The sequence below is a fragment of the Chionomys nivalis genome, chromosome 22 (genome assembly GCF_950005125.1).
Source record: "Chionomys nivalis chromosome 22, mChiNiv1.1, whole genome shotgun sequence".
Lineage (NCBI taxonomy): Eukaryota > Metazoa > Chordata > Mammalia > Rodentia > Cricetidae > Chionomys > Chionomys nivalis.
Window position 1 is genome coordinate 19,226,717 of NC_080107.1, and position 13,318 is coordinate 19,240,034.

General features: G+C 33.7%; 1 protein-coding gene across 8 annotated transcripts in view; it reads right to left on the reverse strand.

Annotated features, from left to right (window-relative positions):
* The window catches only part of Slc4a10 (solute carrier family 4 member 10), a 220,683-nt gene that overhangs the window by 100,197 nt on the left and 107,168 nt on the right, over positions 1–13,318 (reverse strand). For all 8 annotated transcript variants that reach the window (XM_057755058.1, XM_057755053.1, XM_057755052.1 and 5 more), the window contains exon 4: positions 8,864–9,002. In XM_057755058.1, coding sequence (XP_057611041.1) covers positions 8,864–9,002 — 139 coding nt within the window. The remainder of the gene's footprint in view (positions 1–8,863; positions 9,003–13,318) is intronic.

A 13,318-nucleotide genomic window follows, 5' to 3' on the forward strand; every position in this document is an offset into this window, starting at 1 on the left:
CTGCCTGCCTTTGCTTCTCGATACTTGACATTACAAGTGTGGAGCACTTCACTCAACTAAGGAGTTTTTCTATTTATGTATGTCAATCTCTAGTGTCACTCCCCAGAATTATCCACCATAGCTTTGATGTTTTTATCTATTCTTTGAGAATTTGAGATTTTGATTATATTCTTTCCTATTCCTGGAGCACCTCCCAGACCCTCCCCCTATCAACTCACGACATGGTGAACTTCGTGTTCTTTCTCTCTCTTAAATAAAAATGAAAAACAAAAAATATAGAGTTTGATTTAGGTTGGCCACCTACTCTTGAGCATGAGGCCTGCCATGGAATATGGCTGACATACCCAGTATTAGCCCACCAGAGAAAAAAATTCCTCTCCCAGCAGCTAACTATTTCAAATAGCTCCTTGGTTAGTGGTGAAGATTTTTTGCCCACTTTCCCGCCTCCTCGATGGGATTTTTGAGTGGCTTGAGCATGTGCAGGTCTCTGTAACTGCTGTTGCAGTCTGTGAGCTAACAAATCTGGTGATAATTAGTGTTGGTCTTTTGGAGAGAGTGGAACATCAGTACTTGGCTCCCTTTAATTGTATGAGTTCATGTGACTGTAACATGTTCTGGTCAATGAGCTCAGAGTGTAAAATATGTGTGTCACCTCTAAGACAGAATATTTAGCTGTGAACACGTGACTCCATTGACCTTTCTTTTTACATGATATGGGAACCAGTCATGTGTAAGATGGAGGCTGTTCTAGCAACCGAAGTCTACAACTACAAACATATGAAGAACACACACTGATCCGTGATGAACACCTATACTGAGTCATAAACTTAGTATTAAGCCAGTAACATTACAGAGTATTTTATAGCATAATTCATCAGATCCCAAGTGATATAAATCATGATGACACCTATTTATTCCAACATAAAATCCTAGTTAGGATCATTGCTGAGCATGGAGAATACTATTTATCAAAGCTTTTCCTGAGGTCCTGATATATAACAAAACCAGGAACATGCTTGAGAGAACCAGTAATAGCCTGGGGCAAGGGCATAGGAGGAACTTTGGCTTTGGATTCTGATAAGTCAACTTTTCAGATACAAGACTGTGGGAAAGGCTTTCAAATCACAAACTTTATATTCTCTGTTTCCTATCTCCTTATCCTCTGACTTCTGCTCTTGTCTCAAGACCCTGTCACTGAAGAACAACCTGCTGATCCAGGTCAGATGAGAATGAATATGACTCTTATACATTTAATCAAAAGTATTTGTTGCCACATGTACATATATATGCCATATATAGTACATATTCATATTTGTGTGGGGCGTTTGTATTAATCCATGATCACATTGAGTGGTAATATCACAAAATTAACTTCTTGATGAGCAATTTAAAACAGACTTTATTGAAGAAAGTCCCTTGGCCCAGATGAGAATAAGGAATCTGTCCTTTATTGGTAATATATATACAGTGTGACCAAGATAAAGTCTTACAAGTGTTCTGGAACAATTTCTCATATGAATAAACAAATTCAGTACATCAATACATTGTTGAATATCTCCTGGCCAGCAATCTTTTCAAATTCAACCTGTTTTAACTTTGTTTTCCCTAGAGTCTCTGGGCATTTCCTATTACTATAGAATTACCTGGCTTCTATTTATTTTGTCCATTTTAAGCCTAAAATTCCTATGTTACTTCCTGTAGCAGAAAAAAAAAACATGATACATTTAATTTTTAAACCATGGTGAAAACATCTCATCATGAATAAAGTTCTGTCCTCTTCATTCCTATTTATATTATTTATATGATTTTTCTCTATTACCAACTGTGAAAGATTAAAATTGATGGAAAAAACTTTTCATTAAATCTCCTGTCACCTTGTATGCTACTCACATGTTCTGACAATAGGAGAGAGGATGAAGGGAAGAAGGGGCAGGGGGGAGAGAAGAGAGAAGGAGGGATGAGAAAGAAGGAGATGAGGAGGAAGAGGAAGGCAGATATAGAAGGGAGGGTAGAGAAGGAAGAGAAGGGGAGCAGTAGAAGAAGAGGAGGAGGAAGAAGGCCATGATGACTAGAGTATTGCATGGGCTGCCATGATTTTCAATGAAGCACCATGTTAGTTTTTTAAAAGCAATGGATTATGGAAAGGTTTAATATTGTTTGTGGGAAAATAGAATTTTGTTCCATGTAAATATTCTCATTTATGGTTCCTAGAGCTTCAGTTCTTTCTATCATATATAGTTTTTTAATTATTTGATTACGACTGGTTTTAACTGATATTAACTTGATTATACATGTTAAATGACCTATATGTTTGTAAATTATAACACAAATTCCTTTTAGAAATATTTACAGTTTGCTGCATTTATATAAAATGATCAAATTCCCTTTAAAACAAATATTTATAGCTAAACTTTACTTTTAGATACCAGTGAAGAGAGGAAACTGAGCTTCTGTATTATTTCATCATCTTTTAAACATTTTAATTTTTACTAATAACTTTATTCTTTTGAGATCATAATATAGTTATATCATTTCCCCCATCCCTTTCGTCCCTCCATTCCATGCTCATCCTTTGCTTTCCTTCAAATTCATGGCTTCTTTTCCTTTAATAGTGTGTGTGTGTGTGTGTGTGTGTGTGTGTGAGAGAGAGAGAGAGAGAGAGAGAGAGAGAGAGAGGTGTTTAAGAATGCTGACAAGACGTATATTATTTGTATGTTTTAATCCCTCATGTGAATCCAGAAATGATTCAGACATGCCCCTGCGTCACAATGTAAAGCCCATATATTGCATCTTTATATTCTCAACCTTCACTCAGTCTCTGTCCCCTGGTAATCACTGTATTCTTCACTACTGCTTTATCATTTTGAGGATGTAGAACAATGCAATTGGAAAGTTTCTAGAACTGGCTGGTTTTCACTTGAAATGCATCAAAGTTGTTGCATGCATCAATAGTTTATTCTTTTTTTCTGCTGAGTAATATTCTTCTGTGTGGGCAGGATAGATATAACAGAGTTAGTTTACTGGAATTTATTTCTTTATGAAAAACCTGCAATGAACATTCATGTAGAAATGAATGTGTTTTCACTTCTTTGTAACAAATGCCTAACAGTACAACTGCTGTATCAAATAGAAAATATGTGCAAATTTGTAAAAGAAACTGCCAGGGTGTTTATCTAGCATTTTATACTCACGGCCACAAGATATGAAAAGTCTATTGCTCTATATCTTCACCAGCAGTTTTCATTTTGTTAGATTTTAACTTAACTATTTTAGTAGTTAAATGGTTACATGTCACAGAAGTTTTAGTTTGCCTTTTCCTAAATATTAATGATAGTGAATACTTTATAAGACATTTGCCACACTCACGTGTATGTGTGTTGGGTGTGTGTATATCATTTATCTTCTCCCAGAAGACTCACAGAAATCATGGTTCCATCAAACCATCCATGTATATAACAGGACCTGGTGTGTTCCAAGACTTCTATATTTAATTTGTCTTTCCCTAAAGATTAATTGCAGTGAATCTGTATATCACACACACACATAATATTTTTGTATACATATTTCATATACATTCTTTGAAAATTCTTGTGATTTCTACACATTTTCCTATTTATTTTCATGCTTTTGAGCATTAATAGTTACTTCTTATTTCATATCTTTGTACAATATCAAAAAACAATTAGCTACACTTGGTGGTCTACTTCTTGCTTCTTGATTCAGTCCATGGATCTGTGTATGTATATGAAACAGCATTTAAAATACAAATCCAAGTGCTATATTGTTTCATTTATACTAAATACTTCCAACTGAGAGCTTGCTTCTGTTAGAAGGGAATGGAGTCTTGGAAGCTCTAAGCATTTTAGTAGCTAAAATGACCAAATATAAGTTACATGCATGGATGGTTTGATGGAACCATAGGTTTGTGAACATTATGGGAGAAGCCAGAAGGCACTTTCCATAAAAGAAGCATACACACTACAAATATCAAGTTACTAAAAATACCATACTTTCAAGATTCAGTACTTTATGCCAACTCCAGAATGATGCCAAAAGCATTAGGAGACATTTAAGTGAATGTTTTAAGGAGACTATATTAAAAAAATAATACATATCATATAAGTATATTTCTGTTTTCTGTGTTTCATCCAATTTCATCCTTTAAATATGCAGATAAAGAGGTATTAGGACACCCCAGTTCCTGTTTGAAGAATTTTTGCCCTTGAGTTTATGATAAGTTGCAAAATGTCTCATTACAATTAATAACCTAGTGGGTCAATTATTTCAAATAAACTCCACTGACATTTGTTTGAATAGTAAGCGAAAGCAATTAAGAGTCTCAGATCATGAAATAAATTTGACGAATGATACAAATAATAAATTATAAAATTTGTAGACCAAATACATGGCATTTCTCTCGGTGGTGAGGGATTTACACCCTGAGCAAACTGTTTTCATCCCCTTGGAGTGTCTGAATCTGTTCTGACCCATGATTAGCACACTGAATTCCCTTCTAATAATTAACATTAAATAGGTGTTTCATGAATTCTTTGAGGATTAAATTGGGGGAAATCTGCCCTACTTGTATTGTGTATTAAAATACACAAAGAAAATCCTTTTGCCATTCAGTAACAGATGTTTTCTAAAGAAATTAACTCGGCATGCGTTATGTACCACCAACAGCTTAACATTTAGAAAGTTTTATTCTCTGATTCTGTCAAATAGAAAGGAGCTCTACAGTTCCAAAATTATGGCCTTGGAGAAAGCAAGATGTCTCCAAACAAAGCATTCACTTTAAAAGAGAGTTGAAGTAGGATTAGTAAAAATCATGTAAAACAGTTCATCTTACCGGAGAAAGAAACTATCAAAACTTAATGTTTAATGGCACTAACTACTTTTTTCTTTTAAGATTTTTTTTTAGATTATAATATAATTGCATCATTTCTCCATTTCCTTTCCTCTCTCTCAACCCTCCCATATATTCCCCCTAGCTCTCTTTCAAATCATGGCCTCTTTTTCTTCATTAGTTATTGTTACATACATAGATGGACATGATGTATATACCTACATATTCCTAAATACTTGAATACAATCTGCTCAGTCTGTATAATGTTACTTGCATGTATGTTTTCAGAGCTGTACTAATCCTAAGATCTTTAACTTCACATTCTACTGAAAAATCCACATAATGTGAATATTTATTAATCTTGAATGTCAATTGTCTTCATGGCATCAAACATTGTTTTAATGTACTAGCACTTTTCCGTGCTACCTTTACATATCAAAGACATAAGTACCAGTCCCTACCTGGCCCCTTCTGGACTCATTTGTAAAAAGTATTTTTAAAGGGCAAACACAGAATGAAGCCTGATGCCTCCATGACTACACAACTGTGGTAGTTTTGCTCACTGTCTATAAATACCACCATACATTATTTTTAAATGTGACATTATAATTTTGCTGTTTCATTAGCCTTTCATATACTTCTTTTATGGTTTTAAACTAAACAGATGTTTTTCACAAACATTTATTAAATAGTTAAGATTCAAAACTTTAACTTCTAAATCTAAAACTTTGTTCAAGTTTTGGTTGGAAAAAGTAATATCTATAAATTATCTATGTGTGATGTATGACAACTGCAATGTGATGGTAAAATATATTTTTATTTTTGCTATTAGAGTAGAAAGCTAATAATCCCACCTAGAATACTAACCAAAGAAAGAAGTGGCTGAAAGAATATATTAATTACTTAATGGAATTATATTGCATTTGAAAAATCAGATGAATTCATAAATTAACTCAGATTATTTTTGAATGAACAAAGGCAACAAAAACAAAGCTACTTCTGTCACTTTAAAACTCAGTAGAATTTAAATCTCCAATAACTACATTCTGTTTTCCTTGAAGTGTTGCTTCTCAGTCAAAATACATGCACCTTTCTCTTAAGTGTCTATTCTGATTGTTCATCATATGTCTCCATAAACTTCAGACAGCTGTGACATGCTTCAGACTCTAAAAGTACAGCCATAAATATGAATCCTACCCAGGCTTAATAGAGGATGCTAACAATTAACTAGATCAGTTCTCTTATTCCTTAAGAGAGCTACACACTCTGGACATTTAGGATGAGCACATCATTCCAATCACTCTATTAGAGCATGATGAAATCTTGCCTGCTCAACTCTGAGAGTGACAGACATTTCTAATGTTCCTTCTGCCAGTTGCCAGCTTTCTGAGACTGGGAAAGTTATAAGCAGATTTCTGAATCAAAGAAACAGGCCATTATATGATCTAGAAAGTAGAAACTTTCCAACAATTCTAATAACAAAGAGATACTCAAGACAAAAATATAAGTTTCAATTTCAATTCTCATTTCTATTATGAAGATTGAAAGTAAAGAAAATCACAAGACAGTAATACCCTGAGAGTACAGTAGTGGCGCATACACTGCCAGTGACCAGCAGCTCTCTAAAGGACTCTAGAATTGATAAACAGAGGAAAATCATGCCTGGTATGGGGAGCTTAGCTAACTACTCAGTACTAGTGAAGTCAGGAATTTTGGAGAAAAACCGACAACCACGATTTACTAAACCAGCCTAGTCCCTAACAAGCATATAAACCTGTGTCCTTATACCCACCGATAAATGTAGTCTTTACACTTCATCGAGAAAACTCTTTGCAACAGATAAAGACCACTACAGAAAGCACACCTAGTAAAAACGCAGAGGTGTGGAGCGCAGTCCCTGGGGATACACTGGCAAAACACTTGTACACTTAAGGCTCAGCGAACGTTGTGGAAGAGGAGGGGGAAAGGTGGTAAGAGCCAGAGAATCAGGAAGTTTTCTATGAGATTGTATCTCCTAGTAACATCAGAAGCTATATCCACACAGTCTCAATAACATGACTGACCAAACATGAACTGAACACAGAAACCAACAGAAATGTCAAAGTCAAATGGGAAAAGCCCAGGAAGCCTCAACCATACACAAATAACTTCAGGCAAATAAGGAATAATGATAGAGAAATAGTCTTTTCCAGGGAAGAATACAATGAGTGGTTATTCAATAACAAATGGTCATCCCTGAAAACACATATATGTGTGTGTGTGCTTACATATATGCATATTATACACACACATAAAATGTTATATATAAATTACATATTATATATATTATATAGAGAGACTGAGCATGTTATATTTAGGGATATATGTGTATATACACACACATATAAATATACATACAATAACAATTACTGAAAAAAATTACTTAATTTTAAAGAGAGAAAGAAGGGGAATATGGGCGGGTTTAGAGCAGTTCTCAACCTGTGGATCGCAACCCTTTGGGGATCACTATCAGATATTTACATTACAGTTCATAACAGAAGCAAAACTACAGTTTACTGCACTATGAGAAATTGTATTAAAGGATCATAGCATTAGGAAGGAAGAGAGCCATTGCTATAGAGGGAGGAAATAATAGAACAAAATGTTGTAATTATAATCTCAAAATTAAAAAAATAAATCTCAATTATGTTGTTGTATTTACATGGGAGGAGTTGGAATAGAAAGAGGGAGTATATTAGTATGATGTAAATACAATAGCCATGAATGAAAATCTCAAAATATATTAAATTAAAAAGTAGAAAAACAAAGCAAAACAAAAAAAAATGAGTCCACTTAGGAGCCATCCATCCTGTGTGACCCCATTCTCAGTTACTCTTGCAGTAAAGATCCTTGCATCAGAAATGTGGTCCTCAAATTAAAGGATTTTATATCGCATCAAATGGAAGCTTGATAAAGAAATGAATCATTATAGTACATTTTATTTGGAAAAAATCCTTAAATTTCCATCAATATTGACTACATGAAGTTCAGTTTATAGCAATGAGGAAATTTAAAAGATTGCATAAATTTATACTTCTGATACAAACACAAAAAACTTGAGACTTTATGCCTAATTTATACAAAATCTACATTTTAGTTAGGCCTCAGGTGAGTCATAGTCACATACAGATCTGGAGAGCAGTAGACCAAGGGCAGCCCTAGACTTTCCCAATTACTCTGCATACCTTAGTCACAGCATTCACTATGCAACATTTACAAATATGTCTTTGTGTCTAAACTAGACTGTGAGATTAGTGAAAGCAAGATCTAAAGTTTTTGCTGCTGCTGTCCTATATACCATTTAATACTCCATAAATGATTATTAAATAAGAATTATTAAGTATAAATGAGCACAAATTAATTAAAGACATAAAATTTAATGCCTGATTTTTAGAGTAATTCATCAATTATATGGCACTATCAAAATATTAATTACAAATGATAGAAAAAGATTTTCAGAAGACATTTTAAAAAATTAAATACTCAATTTAATGTATTCCTATTCTAGAAAAACAGGACAAAATATTCTTATTCTTCACCAAATACTATGTGAAATTGAAGAGTGTAACTAAAGCCTCTTTTCATGTTCATTTTTTATTTTTAAAAAAGCTCCACAGTGAAATTATCAAATGATAGCAGTAGTGTTAGTGTAATTCAGCAATTGAGAAGATGGAAACAAATGACTGGATTTCCACTGCAGTCCTGACAGCACACAAGTCCTGTTACTGTTTATCTTTAAGAGCGCAGCTGGAGCTACTAGGCATCACTGCTTGATTACAGCCTTCAGAAGTCACTCTGACCCAGAACCCAGGAAAGGATCTGCCCAGGCCAGATCAGCAAGTTCAGAAAGCTGCAAAGCCCATAAACGCTTGCAGAATCGAGGCACTGGGACTCTATTCTTCTGATGACCTAATTTATAAAGAAATATTCTTTCACTTCTGGTGTGGGAGGTCCTTCTGTCTCAACCCCAATCTTTACCTGGCTGTCTCTCTCCATTCGGCATCTTCCCCTTCACGCCAGCAAATCTCATCCAGTTCTGTGAAAAGGTCATGGGGAATGTGCTCCTCGTCATCGTCCTCAGTTCCAAGAATAAACTGCACCCGCTGTGACGGGGTATCTATGAAGAAAATCATACAGAAGGACATGTGTCTATCATAGCTACATGGTTTAAATGCTTCAGAAATAGCAATTTACTAAATAAGTATAGTCTATTTAATAAAGGATACTATTTACTTGAGTTCAAAATAACAAATGCCTTCTTCTCTCTGGCTTTTAATTCTTTTAAGATAAAAATTGTTTTTTGGGTTTTATGCTCTATTCACTAAAGTCTTTTCATGACCATTCAACAGTACTTTGATATGATTAAAAAGGATTTGAGTTTTGTTCCAATAGACATTCAACATGTGTTATCCAATGCCTGTTTTTTATCTATTGGAAGTAGACACTTTATAAAGTAGTATGATATATTATATAATATATATCCTACCAAAAAGAAAAATTCTCTTACTTAATATAAATTAAGTAAATACAAATTAATTTTCTCCTTAAAATATTGGTATTTATTGATTTTGTGGTAGTTTCTGAAATCATAGGCTACTATAATATAATCTTTAGTCAACAATTTTATAAAATATGTTTATAGAAAGATATAACAAAGAAGTATGAACTAGATATATAGCATAAGTAAGATCAAGAATCTGTGTTTATATTTACTAAAATATGCAGTGGAAGTAAAAATGACAACACAGAGGAATTTTCCTAAAGACTAATATCTTATCCTCTGAGTATTCTTTTATGAAGATATGCCAATAAGGAAATTAAAACGTAAATTCCAGGTTCCTCATACCCCCTTCATTTTTGTTTCTACAGATTTATCCTTCATCCTCCTGCCTCTAGGAGCCCCTTGTCTCACCATACTTCTACTTCCTGAGTACTTCATACTCTGCTTCTTGGTGGGGACCAAGTTTAGCTCTTTCCAAAACACCTTCTTATCCTTCTCTTCTAGTTCATCTCCATTTCTTTGTGTTAGCCACCAATACACACCAACATTTTCTTTCAGGATCCTCCAAGTGGCTGCAGTGGACTAGAACTCAAAAGAACTATCAAGGACCCAACAGTTACTACACTTGTCTAGGATCCAGAGACTAGCAACAGCCCCAAAAGACTGGACTATCCACCAAACAAAAGAAAGTATGAGAAAGTAACATCAAGAGATACCTCAAACATCCTTACTCTAGATGCCTAGACACCAGTGCAAAAACACAAGTGTGAAGAGTCACGACAATATCCCTCTACCTGGTGCTACCAATTGTAGTAGGTCCTGAAAAATGCAGTATAACTAAATCATGACAAAGACTTCAAAATAGCTATTATGAGTATGTTAAAGGACCTAAAAGAGGCTATGAATTAATGCTTTAATAAATAAAATAATGAAAACAATTCAAGATTCAAAATTAGAATTTAATGAAGAAAAAATAGAATCACTAAAGTAAATCCAAATTGAAATAAGACTGGTCACAAAAAATATAAGATGTCAAACAGCAACCTCAGAGGTAAGTCTCACTAACAGATTACACAAAATCTCAAGTGTTGAGACACAAAGAATACATCAGAACAGTAAATCAAAAGAGGGCAAAAGTCACAGCATATCAAGAAAATAACAGGAATCAATAAACACTGCTCATTGATATCTCTCAGTACTAATAGTTTCAATTCCCCAATAAAAAGACACAGACTAAGAGACTGAATTGGAAAATGGGATCTAACTCTCTGCTGCATCCTAAAAAAACATACCTCACCATCAAGGATATATATCAACTTAGGATAAAAGAATGGAGAAAGTTATTCCAAGCAAATGGACCCAAGAAACAAGTAGGTTCAGTCATTTTAGTATGTGATTAAACATTCCTCAAACTAAGACTGAACAGAAGTGCAATGAAAGGACATTAGACGCTTATAAAAGAAAACAATACACCAAGAGGAGAATGCAGTTCTAAAAATTTATGAACCAAATGCAAGGGCACAAAAATTAATAAAAGAAAAACTATTAGAGCTAAACATACATATCCACACTCAAACAATGATAAGGGGTTATTTCAATACCCCACTCACCAATAGATGAGTCACCCAGACAAAAAAATAAACAGAAATTCTGCTCTGCAGTGAAATAAAATCATAAATAAAATAGACCTTCACACATGTATTTTATCCAAACACAAAAAAATATACTCTCTTCTAGGAAGTTTGTGAAACTTCCTCCAAAACTTAGCACATACTTGGACACAAAGTAAGTCTCAGTTGTAAAATAACACTCTGCATCGTATCTGACCACCAAGGATTACGCTGGATATCAACAATAGAAATAAAAGAAAGTATACAAACTTGTGGAAAATGAAGAGCTACTACTGAATGAAATATACGCCAAAACAGAAATAAAGAAATAAAATAAAGAAATAAATTTTAAACCTTTTAGAATTGAATGAAACTAAAACACAACATGCCCAAACCTATGGGACATAATGAAGGCAATTCTAAGAGGAAAGTTTATACTAAGTGACTACATAAAATTGTAGATATTTCATTAGACCTGCAAGAAATAATCAAGAAACAAGCATGAAAAAAATCAGGACTGAAATAAATGAAATAGAAGCAAACAGAATAAAACACAACAACAACAAAAACAAAAAACTAAAATGGTCTATGAGAGTTGATTCTTTTAAAAAATATCAACAAGATTGGCAAACAATTAGCCAAATTAAGTAGAAGATGGAGAGGGAAATCTAAATTAATAAAATTAGAGATGAAAAGGGAGACATCATAACAAAATAAATAAAACATTAATCCTAATTATTAGAAGTTATTTGGATCATGAAAAATCAACAAAGTAATTATATTCCTAATATACAAAGTTCAACATAATCAGTAAGAAAAAATTTAATTGTAAACATATAACTTTGATAGTCACTTCACAAAGCAAGCTATCAAGAAGCAATTGCATTTTCCCAATTCAATTGTTGATAAAGAAAAGTAATTAAAGCCATGAGGTGCTATTATTCATATTTCTAGAATATTTCCTTTAACACAGCAGCACTATCAACTCTTAATTGAAAGAGTAAAGTGAAATAAGTACTCATGCCTTGTTAGTCGGAGTGTAAACACATACCCAGTTAAGAGAAAGTATTTGATATTACCTGCTAACGTTGAAAAAATACACATTCCACAGTGCTGCAATGACCAGTCTGACTCATGAATATAAATTGTGCACTGACAGACATAAATAGAAGTGTCCACATGATTTTACTCACAGTTGCTCCAACACTTTAAATTTCTATCAAGAGTAAGATGCTTAATATATAAAAGTACATTTTTTACATAATAATGAAAATGAATAAAATAAAGCTATATCAAAAACATTAGTCATATAAAAAGAATATTGAACAAGGGCCTGCTGAAGGATCTTCTTTATATAAATTAAAGAACTAGAAAAATACTCCATTTAGGAAGAAGGAGTGAGTCTCCTAGTGAAATAAGAGTAGTGATCTGGAAAATGCAGAGAGGATTCTGGGGTCAGAAAGTTGGTTGTTAGTTGGGTGTTTCTGAGTCATAGTTCAGGGAGTTGGGCAAGTGTTAATCTATGTCATAGTGCCTATGAATGCTACTAGTATACTGTAGAAAAATAAAAAATTCAAAACATTTTGTTATTATCTATCACCAAATTAGGAGTTAAAATAAAAGCAGAAAGCTATAACTTATCAAAAAATATCTCTTTGCATTCAGGTTTTCTATATCTCCTCCATTTATCCTGAAGTGTGCATTCAACTTGCCATCTAAATCTAGAAAAGTCCTCTGTCTAATCTCAAAATGGTGTTACTATATACAGTATCTTTGTGTGCCATATTTTAAATAACTGGATAATAGAATTTATTTTTTCAAACTTTTTTCTACTGCTTATAGACTGACTGCTTATAGATTAACCAGCAGTGACCGACATAATCCTCTGAATCTTCTTGCCACATTCCTTAAGAGGCTAAAGGGGAAAAATCATTTTTCAAACTGGTCATTCTAAAATACTCATTAATAGTCTTACTTAAAAACAGAACTTTTAATTATACAAAGATAGTAAGGATGACACTAAAACTAACAACGAAAAATTGAACAGTTCCCATTTGCTAGAGAAGAAAGGAGTATTACCTATTTACATCACATTTTTATAAAAACTCTATTTGTTAACTATAGTACCAAAAGGAAGGGACAGAGATGAAGTAGTCAGTAAAGTGCTTGTTGAGCAAGCATGGCAACTTGAGTTTACATCCGTAGCAGTCACACATAAGCCAGGCCTGACAGCACAAGTCAATAACCCAGCACCACAGGGATTTTGAGAGAGGAGGAGCCCTGGTGCTCAGTGTCCAGGCCTTCTACAAACCAGTTAACCCC